A 26,859-nucleotide genomic window follows, 5' to 3' on the forward strand; every position below is an offset into this window, starting at 1 on the left:
TCTTGCATTCCCAGCGTCGAAATGGACCAAACGGGTCTGTTACGAATGGACTTAATTGAGCAGATCCTATTGCTTTGTATACATTGGGAACCCTTCTGGTCAGTTTTGATAAACGGAACGATTTTACTTGCAGTGTGAACCCGAGCCTTATACTTATGCACCACTGGCAGGAGCGTGTCCTTTATTTTGCGTACAGACAGAAGGAATGCTTTGTCACTCCTGTATGTCTAAAGGCCCATACACACGTCGGATGTTCGTGAACGACGGGTCGTTTGAACGTCCCGTCGTTCGCCCGCTAAATCGGACATGTGTACAGACTGTTGTTCGTGTGATAAGACTGAGTCTTATCAAACTCAGTCTTATCACGCGAACGACAGTCTGTACACACGCCCGATTTAGCGGGCGAACGACTGAACGACGGGACGTTCAAACGACCCGTCGTTCACAAAAATCCGACGTGTGTATGGGCCTTTAGCTAATCGGGATAATTGGTTTGATCTCAGATTAGCCAACTACAGTATAGACTGCAACTTGGCTTTTAACAGTATAATAGTTACATAATTAGTTTGGTTGAAAAAAAGATAGGGCTTGTTTACACCAATGCACTGCATCAATGCGTCCATTACCACACACACATTGTGCCATTCAGTGTAACAGCAACGCATCCCTTGCAGCGCGCACCAGGTACAGCGCATACATTGGTAGAGCAAAGCGGACGCGTTGGCATTCTATTGAAAAAGCGCGGTATCAGCAACAGACACGCTGACACAGTGTATTCAGTGTGTAAACCGGCCTTTAGCCTACAGGAAGCAGACATCATCATTATCATAAGCTAATAGGGCTTGATTCACAAAGCGGTGCTAACTGTTCGCACGCCTGTGAAAACCCCCTCAGCACGTCTAAACGAGCTTTTCGTGTGTAAAACTTTACGCGCGCACTGCACAGAGCGCAGGGCGCTCCGCGTGAAGTACCCATTAAAGCCTATGGGACTTAGCACGCGCATAAGACTTTGCACGCGCAAAACTTTGCGCGCGGTACTTAGCGCGCGAACTGATTGGGAAAACCGGTGCGAACCTACTTAGCACCCTGGTTAGCGTGCCTAAAGACTTTAGACGTGCTAAATAGGTTAGCACCGCTTTGTGAATCAAGCCCATAAGCTGTACTTCACAGTCACCTGATCCAGTCCAGAATTCTTATAAAATACATTGCTCATTTCTATGGCTGACGGCAATTCGAATACAAAAGTTTCATACCAAATGTGATACATGATTACATTGAATACATTTTTTTGTAATAAAAAATAAAGAGAGAAACTACCGAAAAATGACATTGACATTAAAAGTATACCTTTCTCATAATCATTCCTTGGAAAATATTACTTTCTGAAAAAGACACATTTTCAGACAGAAAGAGGCAGGCTGGTGGCGATGTTCTCTAAAGGGAAGTGAAAGGGGCGGGGAAGAGGAGGGAATGGGAGGGTAATAAGAGGAAACATCACTAAAAGCCCGCCTCTTCCTGTCTGAAAATTGGACTTTAGCTCAAAGTCATACTTTTCAAGATGAGATTACAGGGGGAGAAAGGATCGAGGAGAAGGACGGACAATGCCCAGAGGTGTATAGATCCAGGATGAACACACCTCTGTGCTTACCTTAGGTAGCTTTGCCTAGAATCATGGGTCCTAAACCTCCCAAGTGGTATGATTACTTCCAGATTTTAAAGGTCTAAAAGAAGGAAAAAAAATTCCGCTAGATATCAGCAGCAGCCCTGCACATTACTCACCTCCCCTGGATACAGAGCTACAATTCTCCCTCCATCGAACGGGTGGTGCTCTACCCCTAAAGTGAGATCACCGACTGTCGTCAGGACGACAGATGGTGATCTCACCAGAGGGATTGAGAGCCTCCAAAGACCAGAAGAATGTCTGCCAGCGTCTGGACCCTGGGGGAAGTGAGTTACCAACGCCCGCTGTGAACAGGCTCTGCACATACCCCCTGATGGCTACCACAAGTGAGGCTCGGGATTACCGCTTTGAGTTGCATATTTCTGGCCCAGGCCTTGACTTGGGGTTACCGCTAAGGAGGTTAAGATGCTTTGTGACATTTTTCTCTTTATTGACATTGAAAAAAGGAGGGGGGGGGGAGAGGGGGGCTTAGAGGTGGCTACCTGATTGTGTCCATAGTTGGGATAGAAAATGTAACTATTTTCCTTAAAAATTAAAATGACATAGATCAGTAATATACATAAATTCTGTTGATTAAAGAGAAACTCCGGGGTCCTAGAAACTCTTTGGTACAGATACACATCCTGGACCCACCTATCATCAGCTTTACCTTAACACTTCTACAAAAAAACAAACAAATCAAGCTTACAATTCTGCATACCGTAATAAAATAATGGTTCTAGCACTACTGCGCTATAGTAGCAGTAAGGCCATCAGGAGGCATTGAAGCCATTTCCTGTACCAACTACCCGTTAGACGCAGTGACTAAACCTCCCATGATCCTAAGGGGTGACTATTGGGTGCTCATGCCAATGCTGGAGACCTGGTGTCTGTACTTTTACTGGTCGGTGATAAAGCAAAATGAGTTACAGTTATTAGCTCCTGTTGTCACCCCAACACAGGAAGAGATGTCATATAGAATTTTCTAGCACCTTCTGTAGAAAATACAAGATAAAAGCAATAGTACTATATGTTAATTTGACACTATACACTATTAGGATCTGCTTTGTTCAGTTTGTGCTACCGTAAGTAGCCCCTCTCCACCCTCTGTAATGCATACACCAGGCAGCTTATTATGGCACCGCACCGACAACTTGGGCACCCGCCATAGCTGTAATGTTAAATACGGCTATAGCGACGCTCACTGTGTAATATGGGCACCAGCTGGAAAAAGGAACAAATGAGGTGATCGGTAGGGGAATATATTTGTCGTATACCTCGAGATTACCTGGAGCAGGAAGAGCCAACTTTCACCTTCTCCCTCACCCAATTTTTTGAGTACCCTTTTGCTATGTATGCAAGCACACATATGGACTCAGTTCGGACGACTGGCTGCACAATGTCAGGTTACCTTCTACAAAACCAATATCCTGAATTCCTCTACACCTGTCCTAACCTCTCCCCCTGCCCTCAGCCTAGCACTAAACACTCCTGTCCCCAACCCATGCCTAACTAGGTTGTTTCCAAGGTTCTATGCACTTTGGCTCCCCACCCCAGAACAAATTATACAGACCTCATTTGCAGAAAGCAATTGTGCCCAAGAGCATTTTTGCACTTTGCAAAATGCTGGCTGTGGGCCAATGTACCACTTTGCAAAACTCCTTTGGATTAGCTCACTGGGAATGTGCTGGATGGCCTCCCCAGCCTTCTCTTTTATTGCGCCAATTTCTCTAACTGCAGATACACTTTAACTTCTACCAGATTACTAGCCCCTTGCAGTCCTAACTTAAATCATGCCCCTAACCATAACCCTTCTCCACCCCAAAAGTCTAACCTGAACCTGTACCCTAAAATCTCTTAAACACCTTTAATCAATATCCTGATCGACTGCTGACTCTAACCCTAACTGCAGGCGTACGTATAGTGTCACCACATGGATTGTGTGCATAGGAGTTGCCGATAGTAAAAATATTAGTAATTTATAATATCAAGATTTTACTATAGACAAACCTGGCACCCATCCTCACTCGAACCCTCCCACCTAATGCCTAAATAAATCCCCCCAACTAATACCAGACACTAACCCCCCTTCTAATGACTAAACCTAACCTCCCCTCAGATGCCTGCTATTTGTAGCTACTTTACTACAAACTTATGTAGCCAATCGGTTACTACTACCACAACGTGTGCTAAATTACCAATACTCAGCATTGACATCAATCAGACGCATGCCGAGTGGTAACTGAACCAGATAGCATGCCCGAACACGAACTGCGAACCTTAACCTACCTCAACTTCCCATAAACTGGTCTAATACTACCCCCCACCCAACTTTCCCTGACTTTCGTAACCTGATAAATGAAGAACTCTTGCCCATATCTGTGGAACTATCTAATGTTTTTCTCTGAAGGATAATATTCATCCAGCTCATGGTATCTTCAAGGAAAAAATAGGGTATCTTACACTGGACATCTTTCTATGTTCTAAAAAGCTTTTTGTCACTCCAACCAAGCAACTTCTTCAGTACTGGGCATTTCCTTCACCCGATCAGAAGTGAAGAAGCTGCTCTATAGTCAGTAGTCTTTTAGATCATAAAAACTTGCCCAGTTGAACCTACCTTACATTTTTCCTTTAGATACACAAGATAGCTTTGACAAGCAGGTTTTCTTAAATGAAACCTCCAGTCATATAATGCTGTATCATACACTCAATGTCTACCTATATACAGTAGATCCAGTCCTTGGCATGTATTCGAGGCAGAGAAAGCCACAAACACAGAAACAATGAGAAGTGAGACGAAAACATCTGAATGCAGAGGAGTGTGATGTCAGAGTGTCTAGGCCAGGAGAATGAGGTTCCTCTTAAGTTTGGATATGGAAGGACTATGAAGGATGTACAGAGCTTCTCATAACTTCAGTTGCTTCTCCATTATTTCTCGCAATTTGATCTTTTGTATCTAAAATAAAAAACAAAACAAAAGGGCTTTATCTGAAGCAAGAAAATACATTTTTCAACTTGTTGCTCAGCCTGAAGTTTGACACGACGGATAGGTCCAGCACCGCTCAAAATGTATTAAAGCTCTTTATTCAAAATGCATAATGGCAGCAGGACAGACTGCTGTTTCAGGACAAGCCCTTCTTCATACTGCATAAGCCATACAAAACAAGTGATACCATACACCCTTAAATACACCTGGGGCAGACCTGATGGGAGCCAAACTCTAACATGCAAAACATATGTAAATACCTTGCTAAAAGCAAAGCGCGTACTCACTGCAAACAGGGACGCTGTGGTCAATCAGACACGCCGTGCACAAAGTAAAAAACGCCCCCTTGCAATAACCGGTGCCGATGCCCAAACTGTATAAGCGAAAGCGTCATGTACTAAGGTGGATATAAGTTAATGTCAGAGCCGCGCAGCCAATAGTAGCATACTTAGCGCGCAACCAATCCCAGCGAAAGATTGCCAGCCAGTCTGAAGTTTGAACATTCGATAATAAGGGCCCACACCCAAAACTTCGTGTCTTCTATTGGCTGGGAAGGTATCTGTTCATTACATGGGACAATCATGGATTCCTCGGTAAAGCTCATCTGCTCCTTAAAGGTAAACTTTAGTTTTATCTAAATTGCTCTGCACAAAGACTTGACCCATTTAACCATTAATTTTGCTATTGTAAAGAAAAAACATCTAGCAGAGACCCAGAAGTGGTGGGTCTTATAAACTGGATCTAGACTGCCAAGTGCTAAAGCTTATTGTACATGAGTATGATATAAAGCCACTAAAATTGAACTCTTGAGTAGTCAAATATGCTCTTGAATGATGAAGCAATGAATCATGCTTTTCTATCTAGCCCCCTAAAGAAGTAATCTGGGTTTGGCAGATGCTGCCTGCCTCCTTTCAGTAATGACAACTGTAAAGTCTGGTGGTGAAGAATTATTGCTTTGGGGCAGTTCCTCTTGGTGAGGGTTAGACCCTTATTCCAAGAAACAACATTCTAGAGAACTCTGTGCTTCTACATTTTGTGCCAGTAGTTTTAAGAGGGTCCTTTCCTGTTTCAGCATGAGGACACTATGCACATATTGAGATCCATTAAGAAATATCATAGTGGGTCTATTGTAGAAGTATTTGGTCTTTCTAAATGCTAACTATTGCAATTATCATTTTCTAATAAATACTGAAGCTATCTGGGGTGAAAACGGCAGATATGGAGAGGAAAGGCTCTGGCTTATATAGAGCCTTCCCGGTCCTCTCTGCCCGGGCGGCACTACACTGGGGCACGGAGTTAGGTGAGAAATATCTAAAGTTCACCATACAAACATCGATTTTGATCACCCAAATGGGCCCCACCAGTCAGCCATTGTGCCCCCTTTGTGCCCACCCAAAAATTTGAAGCTGGAGCCGCACTGCCTCTCTGTTTCTTCTTTCCAGCGTTGTCCCCTCTTCAAATTTACCACCTTCAGGAGTCCTCGGAAGGCATTAAAAGCACTTGTGTCCCCGAGTGCTTCCAAAGATGCGTGGCTCTGTACTGTGCATGCGCAGTACGGAACTGCCCTTCTTCCAAAGCACAAAGGGACACAACTACTTCTGATCCCTGTAGGCATAGTCAATCAGTGAGTTGAATACCTGCACCGGTGGTGACAACTCTGGAATGAGGACACCGAGAGAGGAAATCAGGAAGGCTCTACAAGATCCAGAGCCTTACCTCTACATATATGCTTTTTCTACCATTGCTTTAGTATCACTTTAAACTCAATAGTTTATCTTTTTCACATGATCTTTGTAAAAAGGTTTGTGCCACTCAAAAGCCAGTGTACAACTAATACATGTTCTTTGCAATTAACTTCTGTTCACAGGTTACAACTTCCAGTAGCACTCTTGTTAAGTTTAACTAGAAATTTAAAGTTGATACCCTGTGAGATGGCATTCATGTGACTAAACTAATCAGTATCTGAGTTACATGGAACCTGTCAGCTGACCAACAAGTAAAGTTCCGGGGGGTGGAGGTGTGTAGGTGTGTGTGTGTGTGTGTGTGTTAGTGTGTAGGTGTGTGTGTGTGTGTGTGTGTGTGTGTGTAGGTGTGTGTGTGTGTGTGTAGGTGTGTAGGTGTGTAGGTGTGTAGGTGTGTAGGTGTGTGTGTGTGTGTGTGTGTGTGTGTGTGTGTGTGTGTGTGTGTGTGTGTAGGTGTGTAGGTGTGTGTGTGTGTGTGTGTGATACCCCAAGCTCAATGTGGCTGTTCCATAGAATATCTGATCTACCAATCCTTTTTTTTTCTCCAACACAGACAACTTCTGCCCCAGTCTTATGTATTGTCTTAGAAAGGTCATGTGTCAAGTCTGAAATACTTAGTCATCTTTTTTGCCCAGAATAAATAAGTACATGAACCAGATTAATCTACGGATTTATTACTAGTTAGAGCTGCAATCTCTTCAACCTGTTGCCCAACTCTGACCCGTCTCCAGATCTATGTCCATCTTGTAGAGCCCAAACCTGCACTCCACATTGTGAATATGGCTGAGCAAGTTGCAGTACGGCAATGATATTGTACAACATTCAGCATTTTACCTTTCCAGTGACGGTGAGAGGATAGTCATTCACAAAGACGATGTAGCGGGGAATCTTAAAATGAGCGATCTGACAGGAAATGAAAAGATTAAAATATAAGATTAATTGAGAAAACTCAATCCACAGCAATTCTTCCTCATTATTATTATTTATTTATTGTATTTATAAAGCGCCAACATATTACGCAGCGCTGGACATTAGTTTAGGTTACAGACAATATTTAGGGGTGACATACAGCAATATGACAATACAGAAATAATAGAAAACCAGATCACACAGCACAGTATGAGTACCAGGTAATGCTTAGTCAGTCATTGGATTGAGCATGTAGATTAGGCAAGTTAGGTTCACTCAGATGCATAGCATGGGTGCACAGTAATGGAGGTGCATGATCAGGTAGGACACAAAAGGAGGAGGACCCTGCCCAAAGGCTTACAATCTAGAGGGAGAGGTAAGGACACGAACGGTAGGGGACCAGAGTTCAGCTGTAGGTTTAGAGCACTTGTGAGGGGTAGTAGGCCAGAGGGAAAAGGTGAGTTTTGAGGGCTTTCTTGAAGATGTTGAAGGAGGGGGCTGCCCTAATGGGTGGAGGTAGGGAGTTCCATAGTGTTGGAGCAGCTCCTGAGAAGTCCTGGAGGCGTGCATGGGACTGGGTGATGCGGGGGACGGTTAGGCGAAGTTCATTGGAAGAGCGGAGTGAGCGGCTAGGTGTGTACCTCTGAGTAAGATCGGAAATGTAGGTTGGACAAGTTTTGTGGACAGATTTGTAGGTCAGACACATTAGATGTAGTCGTTTAATGAAATTCTTGAAACCCATTTTAACAAATTATGCTAATTACCATATGTTTCGACGTATAAGAAGCTCTGGAATATAAGACACACACAGGTTTAAAGGGCAAAAAAATACAGTGGTTTGCAAAAGTATTCGGCCCCCTTGAAGTTTTCTACATTTTGTCATCTTACTGCCACAAACATGAATCAATTTTATGATTTACATGATTCCAAACATTAAAAAAAAAATTACTGCAAAGTGTGGTGTGCGTAATTATTCAGCCCCCCGAGTCAATACATTGTAGAACCACCTTTTGCTGCAATTACAGCTGCCAGTCTTTTAGGGTATGTCCCTATCAGCTTTGCACATCTAGGGCTGGTGCACACCAAGCGGCTTTTTCAGCGTTTCTGCAGCCGCTTGCGGCTGCGGATCCGCTTGGTCAATGTGTCTCAATGGGGTGGTTCACACCAGAGCAGGAGGCGTTTTGCAGAAACGAAAAATGCCGGGGTGAGGCATTTTTTGGATTGCGGGTGCGTTTCTGCCTCAATGTTAAGTATAGGAAAAACGCAAACCGCTCTGAAAAACGGCACTTCAGAGCGGTTTTGCAGGCGTTTTTGTTACAGAAGCTGTTCAGTAACAGCTTTACTGTAACAATATATGAAATCTACTATACTGAAAACCGCAGCAGCAATCCGCAAAACGCTAGCAAAATGCCATAGAAAAATAAAAAAAGCGTTTCAAAATCTGCTAGCATTTTGCGGATCTGCTAGCGGTTTTTGGTGTGCACCGGGCCCCAGAGACTGAAATCCTTGCCCATTCTTCTTTGCAAAACAGCTCCAGCTCAGTAAGATTAGATGGACAGCGTTTGTGAACAGCAGTTTTCAGATCTTGCCACAGATTCTCGATTGGATTTAGATCTGGACTTTGACTGGGCCATTCTAACACATAGATATGTTTTGTTTTACACCATTCCATTGTTGCCCTGGCTTTATGTTTAGGGTCGTTGTCCTGCTGGAAGGTGAACCTCCGCCCCAGTCTCAAGTCTTTTGCAGACTCCAAGAGGTTTTCTTCCAATATTGCCCTGTATTTGGCTCCATTCATCTTCCCATCAACTCTGACCAGCTTCTCTGTCCCTGCTGAAGAGAAGCACCCCCCGAGCATGATGCTGCCACCACCATATTTGACAGTGGGGATGGAGTGTTCTGAGTGATGTGCAGCGTTTGTTTTCCGCCACACATAGCGTTTTGCATTTTGGCCAAAAAGTTGCATTTTGGTCTCATCTGACCAGAGCACCTTCTTCCACATGTTTGCTGTGTCCCCCGCATGGCTTGTGGCAATCTGCAAATGGGACTTCTTATGCTTTTCTGTTAACAATGCCTTTCTTCTTGCCACTCTTCCATAAAGGCCAACTTTGTACAGTGCATGACTAATAGTTGTCCTATGGACACAGTCTCCCACCTGAGCTGTAAATCTCTGCAGCTCGTCCAGAGTCCCCATGGGCCTCTTGACTGCATTTCTGATCAGCGCTCTCCTTGTTCGGCCTGTGCGTTTAGGTGGATGGCCTTGTCTTGGTAGGTTTACAGTTGTGCCATACTCCTTCCATTTCTGAATGATCGCTTGAACAGTGCTCCGTGGGATGTTCAAGGCTTTGGAAATCTTTTTGTAGCCTAAGCCTGCTTTAAATTTCCCAATAACTTTATCCCTGACCTGCCTGGTGTGTTCTTTGGACTTCATGGTGTTGTTGCTCCCAATATTCTCTTAGACAACCTCTGAGGCCATCACAGAGCAGCTGTATTTGTACTGACATTAGATTACACACAGGTGCACTCTATTTAGCCATTAGCACTCATCAGGCAATGTCTATGGGCAACTGACAGCACTCAGACCAAAGGGGGCTGAATAATTACGCACACCCCACTTTGCAGTTATTGATTTTTAAAAAGGTTTTCAATCATGTATGATTCTCGTTCCACTTCTCACGTGTACACCACTTTGTATTGGTCTTTCACGTGGAATTCCAATGAAATTGACTAGCGTAGCATACGCCGCATAAGAGGGTAGCGTCAGGAAGGGGGCATTGGGCACAGCGGCGGGGAGGGGGGGGGTCAGACCCCCTCCTCCCTCACCTGGGTCCCCCATCTGCACTCCCCCTCTAGCTTAACTTCAGCTGCAGCCGCTGCTATTACTAAGAGGCAGTAGGCGAGGATGACTCACCTCTTCCACGTTCCAGCATGCATTATTGTAAGTGGATGGCATTGCAGGAAGTGACGACAGTGGAACGCAAGCTGGAACGCGGAAAAGGTGAGTCATCTCCGCCCACTGCCTCTTAGTAATAGCGGCGGCTGCAGCTAAAGACAAGCTGGAGGGGAACGCAGACGGGGGACCCAGGTGAGGGAGGGGGGTCCGACCCCCCTCCCCGCCGCTGTGCCCAATACCTACTTCCTGCACGCTACACCCTCTAGCTCAATCAGCAAGTGTAGGACCACCCCTGGGGGCAGGTCGCTACTTCTTCTTCTTGCTTGGACCAGCCCTGGGGGCAGGACGATACTTCTTCCTGCTCGAAGGTTGAGGCACGTAGCCTATTATATATATAGATTCATGTTTGTGGCAGTAATATGTCAAAATAAAAAAAAAAGTCAGATACTCGCCTAAGGAGAAAGAAGGCTTGGGTCCTAATGAGCCTTCCCTCTCCTCTCCCGGTGGCCCCGGTGCTGCGCTGGCTCCCCTGTTCAAATCCCCCGCCGCGGGGACTTCGGAAGTCTTCAGGAGCCGAATCCTCCCGAAGACAGGCAGCTCCATACTGCGCACACGAGAGTGCATCATAGAGGGCGCTCACGCATGCGCAGTGTAGAGCGGCCCGTCTTTGGGAGCACTCGGGCTCCCGAAGCATTTCAGAAGCCTCCCTTTCGGCGGGGGAACAGCGGTATTTGACCGAAACGGTCGAATACCGCTACGGGGGAGCCAACGCGACAACGGGTACCGGGAGAGGATGCTGTATGGGACCCAGAGCCTCCCTCTCCTTAGGTGAGTGACTTTTTTATTTCATTATCGGTTCCCATTCACTTTAAAGGGAAAAATCCCTTTCCAACTCCATGTGGCATTCAGATAAAATCCCTGGATCAACTCTGCTGGTAATTAACTAGTAATTATAGCAGCGGATGTCCTTAAATGCATAGTGTTGCTAAACACATATTATGTTAAACACAAATAGTTGAAGGGCATGCAGCTGTGGTCAAAAAAAGTGACCAGTAACCACCCTCAACCTTGTATGCGTGTATGGAGTTGGAGTCATTACTGACATGCTGTACGCTGAATGTACATTTCCAGACATTTAAAAGCTTTCAATGTGAACTTAGACTTATGGTGCCCATACATGGTACACTTTTTTTCATCCAATCTTACCATTTCTATGTAGTATAAGGGTAAATTAGGTGAATATACTGAAAGGATAATTTAGGCAGTTCCCTTATTATATTACATATAAATGGCAAGATTGGATGAGAAAAATTGTACCATGCATGGGCACCATAAGCCAACTGTTTCATGACAGGTCTCTACACAGAAAGTAAACTAGTAAATTAGTGTATAATTAGCACTAGTTTATCCTGCTTTTATTCAGATGAGAAACTCGCCTTTCATAGTGGAAAAAAACAAAAAGTTACCTCTAAGTTCCTCATCATGTGATTATGCCTAACAAGATGCCTGACTAAGATGCATGCTGGGAGATTTACATCATTAGAGGCTGCAGGAGGAGCCATCCAGTCCTTGCCTCTCTGTAGCTGTGCCTCAGAAGAGATTATGGAATACCCAGACAGCTCATGGTGACCCAGAACCAATAGAAGAGACTGTTCATTGATAAAAGGCAAAAATCCTAAATACACCCTTTGACAGCATAATGGTGGTAAAAATCTAACTTTTCTTGTGTGAAATAAGGTTTCTGCAGCAACATATTGTTCCTTATGGAATAAACTTTTTCTCCTGAGTTTTCTCCTAGGATAGTGAGGCAGAGTGCCCAAACTGCGACCCAAAATCGACTTATTTATCACCGAGTGCCCAGGGGGGAGGGGGAGTTGCCGAAAAATGGGCGTGGCCGTGACATTGTATGGGCGCCGCGGAGCTAACATAATGATGTAACAGCGAAGCATAAGAAAGCAGTGTTTCCTTGCAGAAACTGTGTGATGCTATTTATTAGTATACCGTAACCCCAAAGCAGCAAATATAGCCAACTATGACCATTAAATAATAAATGCAGCAACAGTTACCCCAGACACCAGGAAATAAACGCAATGTGGGCAGTATTTCACTAGAAAATAATGCAATGTGGGCAACATGTCAGCAGAAAATAACACAATGTGGATCAACATTTCAGCAGTAAATAACGCAATGTGGACCAGCATTTCAGCAGTAAATAACGCAATGTGGACAACATTTCAGCAGTAAATAATGCAACGTGGACAACATTTCAGCAGTAAATAACGCAATGTAGATCAGCATTTCAGCAGTAAATAACGCAATGTGGACAATATGTCAGCAGTAAATAACGCAATGTGGACCAGCATTTCAGCAGTAAATAACGCAATGTGGACAACATTTCAGCAGTAAATAATGCAACGTGGACAACATTTCAGCAGTAAATAACGCAATGTGGATCAGCATTTCAGCAGTAAATAACGCAATGTGGACAATATGTCAGCAGTAAATAATGCAATGTGGATCAGCATTGCAGCAGGAAATAACGCAATGTGGGCACATGTCAGCAGTAAATAACGCAATGTGGACACATGTCAGCAGTAAATAACGCAATGTGGGCACGTCAGCAGTAAATAACGCAATGTGGGCACAGGTCAGCAGTAAATAACCCAATGTGGGCACATGTCAGCAGTAAATAACGCAATGTGGGCACATGTCAGCAGTAAATAACGCAATGTGGGCACATGTCAGCAGTAAATAACGCAATGTGGGCACATGTCAGCAGTAAATAACGCAATGTGGGCACATGTCAGCAGTAAATAACGCAATGTGGGCACATGTTAGCAGTAAATAATGCAATGTGAGCACAGGCAGAACCCTTAACCATTACACTATCCAGTAATGAGGGCAACATTTCACCTGCAAAAAAAAATTATTTACTCACCTGGCAGAAGTCTCCTTGCCGGCGGCGGTGCGCAGCTCCACGATTACCCAGCTGAAAGTCCCGCGCTGACAGGACGTGCTGACTTCTGACCAGGCGCCCCTGTGATCAGAGCGGGGAGGGGGTGGGGGCACAGCTTCGGCTCTTCTCGTTCGCTGAAGAGAATCGGCTCTTCGAGAACAACCAATCACTGTATGCGTGTATGCGGAGTTCTCGGCGCCAGGGGTGCCCACAGAGACGGCTCCACGTGCCGCCTTGGGCACACGTGCCATAGGTTCGCCAACACTGTCCTAGGAGATCATTTTTAATCTTCTCTATAAAATAACTTTCCAGCACTTTGCATACGAAAAAGCACCACAAAGTAGGTGAACAAGCACCATCCTAATTATTTTGCATTTTTTTTGCTTGCTTGGGATTTAAAATATATTTTATTGACAAGCTGTGAAAATATCACCTAGGAGAAAACTCAGAAGAAAAAGTTAATTGCATATGGGCCATTATGACTTAAGGGCTCTTTCCCACTAAGACGTTGCGTTAGATGAGACGTTAAGGTCGCATAACGTGCCCCTAACGCAACGCATGTGAGCTTTGAAGTTGGACGTTATATAAAGCCGCGTTATGTGTCTCTTGATGCGTCCGTGATGCGTACTTTTTGATGCATACTATCGGACGAAAACGGTGTATGCGGCAAATAGAAAAAGAAAAACACAAAACAGTACTGAGCATGTGAAAACATCCGAACGCAGCTAAATACGAGTATAACGCACAGCATGCTGCACCTTTGTTTACCGGGCAGCGTTATACTCCAACGCAACGTGGGCACTGTGAACAGCCCATTGATTTTTTATTGCTGTGAGTTGGGCTGCGTTACAGGATGCTGTAATGTGCGCCTGTAACGTCCCACTGTGAAAGCAGCCTAAAAGTTTATAGGACATCTGAAGTGAGAGAGATATGGAGACAGCCATATATGCATGTCCTTTTAAACAATACCAGTTGCCTGGCAGTGCTACTGATCTCTTTGGTTGCAGTAGTGTCTGAATCACACCAGAAGCAAGCATGCAGCTAATCTAGTCAGATTTCAGTCAGAGCACCTGATCTGCGTGTTTGCTCAGGGTCTACTGTTAAAAGTATTAAAGGCAGAGGATCAGCAGGACAGCCAGGCAATCTGCATTGTTTGTGCGGGAATAAATATGGCAGCCCCATATTCCTCTCACTTCAGGCATACTTTAATCACAGGACTTGAAAAAAACAACGTAGTAATGCTGACACCTGCTATTGAGAAAAAAGGGATTAGGATTACTTCAGCTGACGCTTAGCCTCCCTAGCTATATGGACTAGCCTGAAAAACAAAATAGCTAAAATCCGTAAGGACGAGTCAGGCTCATCCAGCTGTTACAGTTACTCACCTGTGGCGTCGCTGGCTTGCGATATCCCTCACCGACACTTTGCAACTCTCCGTCTTCTTAGCGGCGATTCACAGCAGTGATCTCTGCTTCTTCCTCCATCCGCTTCCTGTCCCTCGGCGATCAAGTCCCCCTGCGTGTCCCTCTGATGACGCTGCGTGCGCCCCCTTGTGTCGGGTGCACACAGCATCATCAATTCAGGCAGCAGATTCAAATTATTTGTATTGAATCCAATACAAACATCTGTATTGGATTCAATATAAAAAAGTCTAAGTAAAAAAAAAAAAAGCTATGGGCAGCACTACTGACCATCGCAGCAAACAAAGTAAAAAAAAAAAATGAATAAAAACAAACAAACAAAAAAAAAGTATTTTTGGGATATTGTATGCATGCTTGCAGACCAATTTAGAGCGAATACTGCGGTTAAGGGAGGGCCCTATGGGGCCCCTCTGGCTCAAAGGCCCCGGTGTGGGCGAGACCTCTGCAACCCCTATTGCTACGCCACTGGGATTATGCAAATTGTGTATGCAAATATATGCAGCTTGAAAATGGACCAGTGGAATTATACCTCAGCAGGATTTGATTGTTTGATGTTCAAGCTACTTAAATTTGCATCCAAAATGTGCATAATGCTGAATCAACTCAAAATGATTTGCATCTCACTGCCCACCCCTATCCATCACCTAGATCAGGTCTTTTCAACCCTGTCCTCAAGGGCCACCAACATTACATGTTTTGCAGGAAACCACAAACATGCACAGGTGGGGTAATCAGTGTCTCAGCAGAGCTGATTAACTACTCTCTGTGGATTTCCACAAAACATGAACTGTTCGTGGTACTTGAGGACAGGGTTGAAAAGCCCTGACCTAGATAGTGATGAACCTCTTGTGGACAACTAAGTCACATTTTACATATTTGTCTCCCCTGGCTCACCTTTTCCTTGCAGTATTCCTTCACCTCTTCTTCAGAACATTCCACGTTCACATGGGTGCGGATACAAGCGCAGAGCTCCTCCCCCATCCGCTCATCCTTCACCCCGATGACCTGTAATGACACAGAATAAAGACGGGTCCATGTTAGTCTTATACAGTTGTGCTCATAAGTTTGTGTACCCTAGCAGAATTTCGTAATCATTTTTCATAGCATATGAATGATGACACAACACTTCTCCTTCACCTGTGGCTAGTCGTTGGCTGAAGCCACTTATTGTCAAACACCTGTGTTTTCACTTTTTAAATCATAACTACTACACAAATTACCAAAACGATTTTGATCAAAAGACATACCCTGGTGATTTGACCTGACAACCTGCACACAATTTGACACAAACAGGTTTTAATGGCTATTAAAAGTAACCATTTCACCTGTGATCTGTTTGCTTGTAATAAGTGGGTGTGTATAAAAGGTTAATGAGTTTGTGGACTCCTCACAGACCCTACCATCTTTCATACAATGCTGCACTGACGCTTTTTGGATTCTAAGTCATGGGGAAAGTGAAGGAAACAGGAAAGGGAATATCAGACAATATCCAAGGAATTGAGAATGACAATCAGCAGTGTACACCAGGGTTGCTCGGATAGCTCTGATGACGATTACGAGTGATCACGAGCATGATTCCGTCCACTTCCGAATTGACTCGTGATCAGAAATGGATATGCGACCCAAGTGCAGTTTTGAGTCGTTATTCGTGATTAAAACCCCACCGACTTTAACGGTTAATAGCAAAGCCCACTTACATATTAGAAACACCAGGTTATGTTAAGAAGAACAGTGGGAACAAGGGATTTTTTTTTTTTAAGACCTTATAGTTTTTGAGAAAATAGATTTTAAAGTTTCAAAGGAGAAAAGTATACATTTAAATGCAGTAAATGTAGCAAACTTAAAGAGACTCTGTAACAACAAAAAGATCCCCTGGGGGGTACTCACCTCGGGTGGGGGAAGCCTCAGGATCCTAATGAGGCTTCCCACGCCGTCCTCTGTCCCACGGAGGTCTCGCTGCAGCCCTCCGAACAGCCGGCGACTGTGCCGACTGTTCAATTCAATATTTACCTTTGCTGGCTCCAGCGGGGGCGCTGTGGCTGCTTTCGCTCCGAAGGAGGCGGAAATACCCGATCTCAGTCGGGTCCGCTCTACTGCGCAGGCGCCGGAGACTTGCGCCTGCGCAGTAGAGCGGACCCGACGGCGATCGGGTATTTCCGCCTCCTTCGGAGCGAAAGCAGCCAGAGCGCCTGCGCAGGAGCCTGCAAAGGTAAATATTACGTCACCGCTGTACGGAGGGCTACAGCGAGACCCCCGAGGGACGCAGGACGGCGTGGGAAGCCTCATTAGGATCCTGAGGCTTCCCCCACCCGAGGTGAGTACCCCCCAGGGGCCGTTTTTTCGTTACAGTTCCTCTTTAATGGTAGTGTAAATTTACATATATATAAAAAAAAAAGAAAAGAGCACTTAATTTCCTGATGGGGTTTCCAGGGGGTCCGTATGCACTGCGTACCCCCCTGGAAACCCCTCCAGAGCCGCGACGCTTTGGCCAGGGATCGCTATACAGCCGCAATATGGCTGTATAAAGATCCCTGGCATCTTTTCTTATTTTTTAAAACTTTTATTCATTTATTTTAATGTTCAGAGGGTGGGAAATTAAAAAAAAAAATTACGTGGGGTCCCCCCTACCAAGCATATTTAACCCCTTGTCCCCCATGCAGGCTGGGATAGCCAGAATGCCGAGCTCTGGCCGACTGGGGCTTCGCACCCTGAGCTATACCAGCCCGCATGGTCCATGGTATGGGGGGGCTCCGGGGGAGAGGGGTGACCAAGCCTTCCCCTCCTCCCCGGAGCCCTTGTCCAATCCATGGACAAGGGGCTCTTCCCCACCTCCGGTTCCCCAGGAGGAGGTAGGGGTGACAACTCCCTTGGGGGGTTCATGGTGGCATCTGGGAGACCTCTTTAAGAAGGGGACCCCAGATGCCCACCCCCTCCCAGGAGTAATGAGAATAGGGGTACAAAGTACCCCTTACCCATTACCACAAAGGGTTAAGTGAAATAAAAACACAACTACAAATAAAGTCCTTTATTATTCTAAATTAAGAAATACTTACTTGTACATTTAAAAAAAATATATATATGTTCCCACGCCAATATCCTGTATCTTGCGACCTTCTGTAACAACTTGATTGAAGATCTCGGCCGGCCGCCGCCAGCTCTGCTATAAGTATAGCAGAGCGGCGTCGCTTTCTGTCCTCCGCGGCTCCCAGCTCCATTCTCCTCCCCGCGCCGATAGCGCCCATCTATGCTTTTTTAGCTTTTTAAAAAAACTGAAAATAAAACTGGGAGGTTCTAAAAAAATGAATACATTTTTTCAGGAGTAGAATGGATGAAATTGTTTATCTTCACAGTTTATTTTTAACTTAGATTTTCCATAATGTTCATGTAAGAGTTAAACATTTGCATTTAGTTTAAATTGCTGTTGCCACTTTGCGATAGATAAGGGACTTTTGGGTTGCAGTTTGGGCACTCGGCCTCCAAAAGTTTCTCCACCACTGTCCTAATCTAATGCCTCAACATTGCTAAGTTCATGTAAATTTGTCTCCACCCGTGACCACACCCACATTCTGGTCCATGGCCACACCCATTTATTGGTGCGGCACGCTATGCGCGCCGCACAACATGACCCGCATATTCACCCCAGTTTTTGGCTCGCCATGCCACTTCTCCCCCCCCCCCCTTTTTGCCCCCCTCGGAAAATTTTCTGGGGACGCCCATGGAGCTAAAGCATTTTTGAATTTGGCTCCAAGGATCCCCATTGGTCTATTAACAGACCAATGGGGAGCCTTGGAGCCAAATTGAAAAATGCTTTGAGCTCTACTACACTTAGTATAGGCAGACCTGTCGGCGGTGTTGCGGCGGTGGCCAGTGGAGATCTTCAATCAAGTTGTTACAGAAGGTCCCAAGATACAGGATATTGGCGTGGGATTTTTTCTGAGGATATTGGCGTGGGAACTTTTTTTTTTTTTTTTTTTTTTGTAAGTGGATCCGAGATGAACTTTTATACATTGCATAATTGTGTCCCTTACATATAGTTTATAGGGCATTCCTCAAGCCAAATACTTTTTTTGTTTTAATACTCTAATTCCCTATAAACTAAACAAGCCTCGCCCACAGTTTCTCCAAAAAGCCAAGGCACTCAGACCCATGTAGCAAGGGCTTATGGGAGCTCAGTCTGGGCAGGAGGAGGTTACTAGCCATTGATTTCAGAGGCAGATGGGAGGGGGGAGTACATTTTTCACAGGCTGAGGGGTGGAGATGCAGTTGCAGATTACCTGTGTAATGATGACAAACAGAACATGGCTGCTCTCATTGTATCACAGGAATACATCATCATAAACTGTGGAAGCTGTACGCAGACAGATTTGCTGTGTGAACTATCTAAACTTTAGATAAGATATATAGACAAGTTACTTGTTATAGTTAGTTTTTCATCTCGGACCCGCTTTAAAAAGGTACAAGTAAGTATTTCTGATTAATTTAAAATAATAAAGGACTTTATTCGTAGTTGTGTTTTTATTTCACTTAATCCTTTGTGGAAATGGGTAAGGGGTACTTTGTACCCTTATACTCATTTCTCCTGGGAGGGGTCTCCCAGATGCCACCATGACCCCCCCCCCCCCCTCAGGGAGTCCTCGCCCCCACCTCCTCTTGGGGCACTGGAGGTGGGTAAGAGCCCCTTGTCCATGGATTGGACAAGGGCTCCGGGGAGCAGGGGAAGGCTTGGCCGCCCCTCTCCCCCCCCATACCATGGACCCTGCGGCTTGATATAGCTCAAGGTGCGAAGCCCCAGTCGGCCGGGGCTCCGCATTCTGGCTATCCCAGCCTGCATGGGGGACAAGGGGTTAAATGTGCTTTTTTTTTTTTTATTTCCCACCCTCTGAACATAATAAAAAAAGGTTTTAAAAAATAGGAAAAGATGCCAGAGATCTTTATACAGCCATGTTGCGGCTGTATAGCGATCCCTGGCCAAAGCGTTGCGGCTCCGTAGGGGTTTCCAGGGGGTCTGTACGCACTGTGTACAGACCCCATGACTGCGTATTGACCCCCTGGAAACCCCATCAGGAAATTCATTGCTCTTTCTTTTGATATGTGTAAATTTACACTACTGTTAGGTTTGCTACATTAACTCTTATTTACCGCAGTTAAATGTATACTTTTTTTCCTCTAAAAAACTTTAAGATACATTTTCTCAAAAACTATAAGGTCTTTTATTTTTTTGGGTAACAAGTACAATCACGAGTGCATTCGTGATAGAGAGCCGATCACTAGTTCCAATCACAAACTCGTGATCACAAAAAACAGGTTGTGATAAGAGATGTTGCAAACCTCAGATTTTCGGTTCGTGAACACTGTTCGCGAACCTTCGCGGAAAGTTCGGTTCGGGAACCGCAATTCACTTCAATGGGGAGGCGAACTTTAAAATTTAGAAAAAATTTTACTGGCTGAAATCTTGATGGAAATCATGTTTCCACCCTCCTCCCTCCTACCCTTCTACCTATTCCTTCATCTGAAGGTCTCATCTGCCAGGGAATTCCAGTAATTTCAAAAACCAGCTTACATACCGTGACTGGGATTTGAACCCAGGTCTCAGTGTATGGTAGGTAACATATCCATTATACCACCAACACTACTAGCTGAAAGTAGCTGAAACTAGCCTAGCATGTACCATTTATGCTCAATGCAAGAGAAAAATTAGACAAGACAAATAACATTTATATCACGCTTTCTCCTGGCGGACTCAAAGCACCAGAGCTGCAGCCACTAGGGCACACTCTATAGGCAGTAGCAGTGTTAGGAAGACTTGCCTAAGGTCTCCTACTGAATAGGTGCTGGCTTACTGAGCAGACAGAGCCAAGATTCGAACCCTGGTCTCCTGTGTCAGAGGCAGAGCCCTTAACCATTACACCATGCAGCCACTGCTTACAGATATGTAGCCAGACATGGCCTTGTCTTTTGTGTTCAACAGTTGTCAAGAGAAAAATAAGACAAGATAGCAGTGTTAGGAAGACTTGCCTAAGGTCTCCTACTGAATAGGTGCTGGCTTACTGAACAGAGACGAGATTCAAACCCTGTTCTCCTGTGTCAGAGGCAGAGCCCTTAACCATTACACCGTGCAGCCACTGCTTACGGATATGTAGCCAGACATGGCCTTGTCTTTTGTGTTCAAATCAACAGTTGTCCAAAGAGAACCCCAGATAGCCAGGTAGATTCATATCTCTTTCTCTCTCTCTCTCTCTAGTAGGGATGGTCATCTGTAAGCAATGGCTGCATGGTGTAATGGTTAAGGTATAATGGATATGTTAGTTACCTACCATACACTGAGACCTGGGTTCAAATCCCAGTCACGGTATGTAAGCTTTTTTTTTTTGAGAAATTCTGGAATTCCCTGGAAGATGAGACCCTCCTACCGGATAGGTAGAAGGGTAGAAGGGTGGAGGGAGGAGGTTGGAGGGTAGAGGGAGGAGGGTACAAGAGGCTAATTAAAATCTCCCTAGCAGAGTGTGTAGCAGCTGTCCCTTAATTAATTAGTATAGGCAGACGAGTGAGTCAAATGGCTCAAGGACCTTGACTTGTATAAGGGGGGGTGGGGCTCCAGGCGTGAGTGCAGTCTGATTGGCAACAATGTGCCCGCTGACTGTGATGTAGAGGGTCAAAGTTTTGCTCAATAGAGCATTATGGGGCGAATTGAACTTCTGGGAAAGTTCGCCATTGGTAGGCGAACGCGAACCACCGAAGTTCGTCTGGAACCGTTCGCCGGCGAACCATTCGGGACATCTCTAGTTGTGATCACGAGTTACTCAGGATCATGAGTCGATTTTCACAATTAACCATTTAACCCTTCTGGACGTAGCAGCTAGGAATGCCTATAAGGTCCTAAAACAGGAGGGGACCGAGGCTGCACTAAGCAATTATAAGGAGTGCAATAAAAATTGTAAAAAAGAAATTAGGCTGGCTAGGATCCAAGCTGTAAATCAAATCGCTAGGGATATCAAATCTAACCCAAAAAAGTTTTACAAGTACATCAACTCTAAAAAAAGAAAGGTTGACTGTATAGGATTCCTAAAGGATGAGGGTGGGAACTCAATGGTGGATGACCAAGGTAAGGCAGAGTTATTAAATGCTTTCTTTGCTTCTGTCTTCACAAAGGAAACAGCACTGTTGCAAATTACAGAGGCAGAAGAGTCTCAATCTTCTAACTGTAATATTAAATACTTAACGCAGGAAGAAGTAAAGGCAAGACTAAATAAATTAAAAATAGACAAGGCACCTGGCCCGGATGGCATGCATCCTCAGGTCCTAAGGGAATTAAGTTCAGTCATAGCTAAGCCCCTTTATCTTATCTTTTGTGACTCTCTTGCAACTGGCAGAATCCCAGTGGATTGGCGTACAGCCCACGTTTTCCCATTATTTAAGAAGGGCAAAAAATCTGATCCAGGAAATTATAGACCTGTAAGCTTAACATCAGTTGTATGCAAACTATTTGAGGGGTTACTAAGAGATACTATACATGACTTCATAGTAGAAAATAATCTTATTTCTCAGCATCAACATGGGTTTACTAAAGACAGGTCCTGTTTGACTAACATGCTCAGCTTTTATGAGGTAGTGAATGCTAATATGGATATTGGGAATGCTGTAGATGTGATATACTTGGACTTTGCAAAGGCCTTCGACACTGTTCCCCACAGAAGTCTGGTGCAAAAGTTGAGGATGCAAGGACTGGGGAAGAGTTTGTGTGCATGGATAGGGAACTGGCTAATGGACAGAAAACAAAGAGTTGTGGTCAATGGATCGTACTCAAAATGGGAGACTGTTAGCAGTGGGGTCCCACAGGGGTCTGTACTGGGTCCAGTGCTCTTCAATTTATTTATTAATGACCTAGTAGATGCAGTAGTGAGCAATGTTACTATTTTTGCAGATGATACAAAATTGTGCAGAGTCATCAACTCTCAGGAAGATAGTGTCATATTGCAACAGGATCTGGATAGGATGGCTATATGGGCACATACATGGCAGATGAAGTTCAATGTTGACAAATGTAAAGTCATGCATTTTGGTCGTACCAATGGTCTAGCACCATACAAAATAAATGGGATACAGTTGGGGACATCAAACTTGGAGAAGGACTTAGGAGTACTCATCGACAACAAGTTAAATAATCGTACTCAATGCCAAGCCGCTGCAGCTAAAGCAAACAAAATTTTGGGATGCATTAAAAGGGAAATAAAAACTCCAGATGCTAGCATGATATTGCCCCTGTTTAACTCTCTAGTAAGGCCACATCTGGAATATGGAATTCAGTTCTAGGCACCACATTACAAAAAAGATATTGCAGTTTTAGAGCAGGTGCAGAGACGAGCTACAAAATTGATGCGTGGGATGGAAGGTCTCGCTTACCAAGAAGGATTAGATAAACTGGGTTTATTTAGTCTAGAGAAAGACGCCTTAGAGGAGATCTAATTAACATGTATAAATACATCAGAGGGCAATATAATAGCTTGGCGGATGAGCTTTTTGTCCCTAGGCCTTCTCAAAGGACTAGAGGACATGATCTGCGCATGGAGGAAAAACGTTTTAGCCATTTATTTAGGAAAGGGTTCTTTACAGTAAGAGTGATTAAGATGTGGAATGCATTGCCACAGGAAGTCGTTATGGCAAACTTTATACCTGCATTTAAAGGGGGCTTAGATGCTTTCCTTGCTTTGAAAGACATCCATGGCTACAATTACTAGGTTATGCCTAATGATGTTGATCCAGGGTTTTTATCTGATTGCCACCTGGAGTCGGGAAGGAATTTTTCCCTTTTGGGGCTAATTGGACCATGCCTTGTAGGGTTTTTTTCGCCTTCCTCTGGATCAACAGGGGTATGTGGGGGACGTTCTGGAGTTGTACTTTGTACTGGTTTAACTCGATGGACGTATGTCTTTTTTCAACCAAAATAACTATGTAACTATGTGCACTCCCGCGGCCGGTCGTGCGTGCACGCGTTCTCCTGCCCGCGGTTTGGTAGCCAGGGGATCAATGAATCGAGCCATGGTGCCCGATCAGTGATCCCTTTCCCCTGCAGAAAAAGCAGCGGCTTCTCTCGGAAGCCTCGCTTTCTCTGCCTTTTACGTCCCTCTAAGCGTACATGTTACGCTTAGAGTGACGTAATTGTAAACAAACTCATGGCTGCCATCTTGTGGCCAAATAGTAAAACTACAACTACATGTAAAAAAAATACACACATTTACATAAAAAAAATACAATTTACATCCCACCCTCTCAAAAACACCCAAATAAAATGTTCAACTAAAAAAAAAAAATTACAATAATTAAAACAAATATTTACCTATAATATTTACCTAAGGGTCTAAACTTTTTAAATATGCATGTAAAAATGAAATATTTCTTTTTTTTTATTATAAGCTTGTAAATAGTGATGGATGCAAAACGGAAAAAATGCACTTTTATTTCCAAATAAAATATTGTCGCCATACATTGTGATAGGGACATAATTTAAATGGTGTAACACCCGGGACTATTAGGCAAATACAATACGTGGGTTTTAATTATGGAGGCATGTACTATTTTAAAACTATAATGGCCAAAAACGGAGATATAATGAATGGTTACCGGTTTTTTTCGTATTCTTCCTGTTAGAATGCATTTACAGTAAGGTAGCGCTTAGCAAAATGCACCACCCAAAGAAAGCCTAATTGGTGGTGGAAAAAACAAGATATAGATCAGTTCATTGTGATAAGTGGTGATAAAGTTATAGGCTAATGAAAGGGAGGTGAACATTGTTCGGATGCATAAAGTGAAAACGACTGAAGGCTGAAGTGGTTAAAAACCCACCGTTTCAAGATGAACACTAAAGATGAGCTGCATGGTGGAATTGCCAGAAGAAAACCATTACTAAGCAAATGCTAAAAAGTATCCAGGTTCAATACGCCAAACTGCTCAGAGACAAGCCTCAAATCTTCTAGCTCAAATTTATTTGGAGTGATGAGACTAAAATTTAACTTTTTGGCCACAACCATAAACATTTGGCAAGAAATCAACAAGGCCTATGATGAAACACATTCCTATTGTGAAACATGGTGGTAGATCGCTGATGTTTTTGGGACGTGTGTGCTACAAAGGCACAGGAAATGTGGTAAGAATTACTGGCAATGGGAATGCAGTAAGTTATCAAAAATACTGTAGGAAAATTTGCACTCATCAGCAAAGAAGCTGAGCATGGGACGTACTTGGACATTCCAACAGGACTTTGATACAAAACACAAGGCCAAGTCAACCTGTCATTGGCTACAGCAACATAAAGTGAAGGTTCTGGAGCAGCCATCTCATTCTCCTGATCTCAATATCAGTGAGCTGCTCTGGGGAGACCTCAAAACATGCAGTTCATGCAAGACAGCCCAAGCATATACAGGAACTGGAGGCTCATTTGCCAGGAAGAATGGGCAGCTTTACCATCTGAGAAGGTAAAGAGCCTCACCCACAACTACCACAATATACTTCAAGCTGTCATTGATATTAAAGGGGGCAAAACACGATATAAAGAACTGGGGTGTATAAACATTTGATCATGTTCATTTGGTTAGTTTGTGTAGTGGTTATGATTTAAAAAGCTAAACACAGTTAGACAATAAATGGCTTCAGCCAAACACTAAGCATGAGTAAAAGGAAAGTTTTTATGGTTTCTGTAACCTCCCTGGCGGTGCATTTCTGTCTGGAATTATGAGTCAAAAGCGGTACATTTTTTTCAAGAATTTTAGGCCTCCAATTCTTAAGTCATAACTCACCAAAATACATCAGAATAAAAGCCTGGTAGACAGTCTGCATATAAATAAAAGACTAGAACACAAATGTGTTGAATTCATTAGATTCATGAATAAACTTGGAACTGTATAAATAAGGCAGGCAGAAAGTAGTCAAAATCCAGGCAGAGGTTAGTGCAGGTGGCAGGCAGAGAGTAGTCAAAATCCAGGCAGAGGTTGGTGCAGGTGGCAGGCAGAGAGTAGTCAAAATCCAGGCAGAGGTCAGTGCAGGCGGCAGGCAGAGAGTAGTCAAAATCCAGGCAGAGGTGGGTGCAGGTGGCAAGCAGAGAGTAGTCAAAATCCAGGCAGAGGTCGGTGCAGGCGGCAGGCAGAAAGTAGTCAAAATCGAGGCAGACATCAGTAACAGTAAGGCAGAAGCACTTCAGTAAGGCAGAAGCATAAGGTTCTTGTTGGTCATCAAAAGGTTTTTTTTGGCATAAATAGGGAAGGGTTCTTGTTAGGGATAGATGGGGGGTCTTGTTAGGTATAGATAGGGGAAGGTTCTTGTTAGAGAGTTGGAGTACAGAGGAGCAAAGTAGAATATCAATATTCTATTGTAGTAGATAATAGAATATCGGTAAAATCATCAATATTCTATTTTCTTTTTCCTTACGTCTTTTTTGCATAGACTTACCTGAGCCTCCTTGATTTTGGGATGGGTGTGCAGAAACTGCTCGATTTCAGCGGGGTAGATGTTTTCTCCTCCTCGGATGATCATGTCTTTACAGCGGCCAACAATCCGACAATATCCATATTCATCCATGCTGGCGATGTCTCTGGGTGGAGAGGAGGATCATGATTCAGGTTGATAACAAGTCACCAATCAAAATATACATTTTCTGTGGCTTTATTAAATACCGCATATACTCAAGTATAAGCCGACCCGAGTATAAGCCGACCCCCCAACTTTTCCATAAATAAACTGGGAAAAATGATTGACTCGCGTATAAGCAGAGGGAAGGAAATGCACCCGCTACTGGCCCATCTGCACAACATTAAACCATCAAATATCTATCAAGGGCCCATTTTAAAAACCTACTAAGACAATAATAATAATACATTTCAGAGTTTCTAGATTGCTGTGGTCACAATGGCATATACTGGGTAGAGCTTTTAGTTAGCGGTCTATATTAGCTGTTTATATTAAACCGTTATCAGTTGTGCTACCTCTTCTTTTTTGTAAGAAAAATAATACAAATAACTTTAAACATTTTATGAAATTGTTCAGTAAATTCTGCAGGTGTTAAGAATACTATTTACATTTAATCAGGGCCTTCATTTAAACATCATTAAGTTTAGGATGAAAATGCCAGAGGTAACATGACATGTAGGCATCTTATACAGTATAATATTTAAATGCTTGTTTAATTATGCTATAGATCCACTTGTACTTGCCTGGATGTTTGGACTGAAATGATGTTTTGACTGTATTGATCCCTCTGAGTGCCATCTCCGTGTGCCAAAGGCACAGCAGAGCAGTGCAGGGA

At 43.9% G+C, this 26,859-nt stretch overlaps 1 protein-coding gene across 2 annotated transcripts in view; it reads right to left on the bottom strand.

Annotated features, from left to right (window-relative positions):
* Window positions 1–405: 405 nt before the first annotated feature.
* LOC137542326 (medium-chain acyl-CoA ligase ACSF2, mitochondrial-like) overlaps window positions 406–26,859 on the bottom strand; it is a 136,130-nt gene continuing 109,676 nt past the window's right edge. For both annotated transcript variants that reach the window (XM_068264152.1, XM_068264153.1), the window contains 4 exons: window positions 26,007–26,148; window positions 15,462–15,572; window positions 7,223–7,291; window positions 406–4,616 (listed from right to left, as the gene is read on the bottom strand). In XM_068264152.1, the coding sequence (XP_068120253.1) occupies window positions 4,566–4,616; window positions 7,223–7,291; window positions 15,462–15,572; window positions 26,007–26,148 (373 nt within the window). In that variant the 3' untranslated portion in view covers window positions 406–4,565. The remainder of the gene's footprint in view (window positions 4,617–7,222; window positions 7,292–15,461; window positions 15,573–26,006; window positions 26,149–26,859) is intronic.

This window comes from Hyperolius riggenbachi, chromosome 12, assembly GCF_040937935.1.
Source record: "Hyperolius riggenbachi isolate aHypRig1 chromosome 12, aHypRig1.pri, whole genome shotgun sequence".
In the NCBI taxonomy this organism is placed as follows: Eukaryota; Metazoa; Chordata; class Amphibia; order Anura; family Hyperoliidae; genus Hyperolius; species Hyperolius riggenbachi.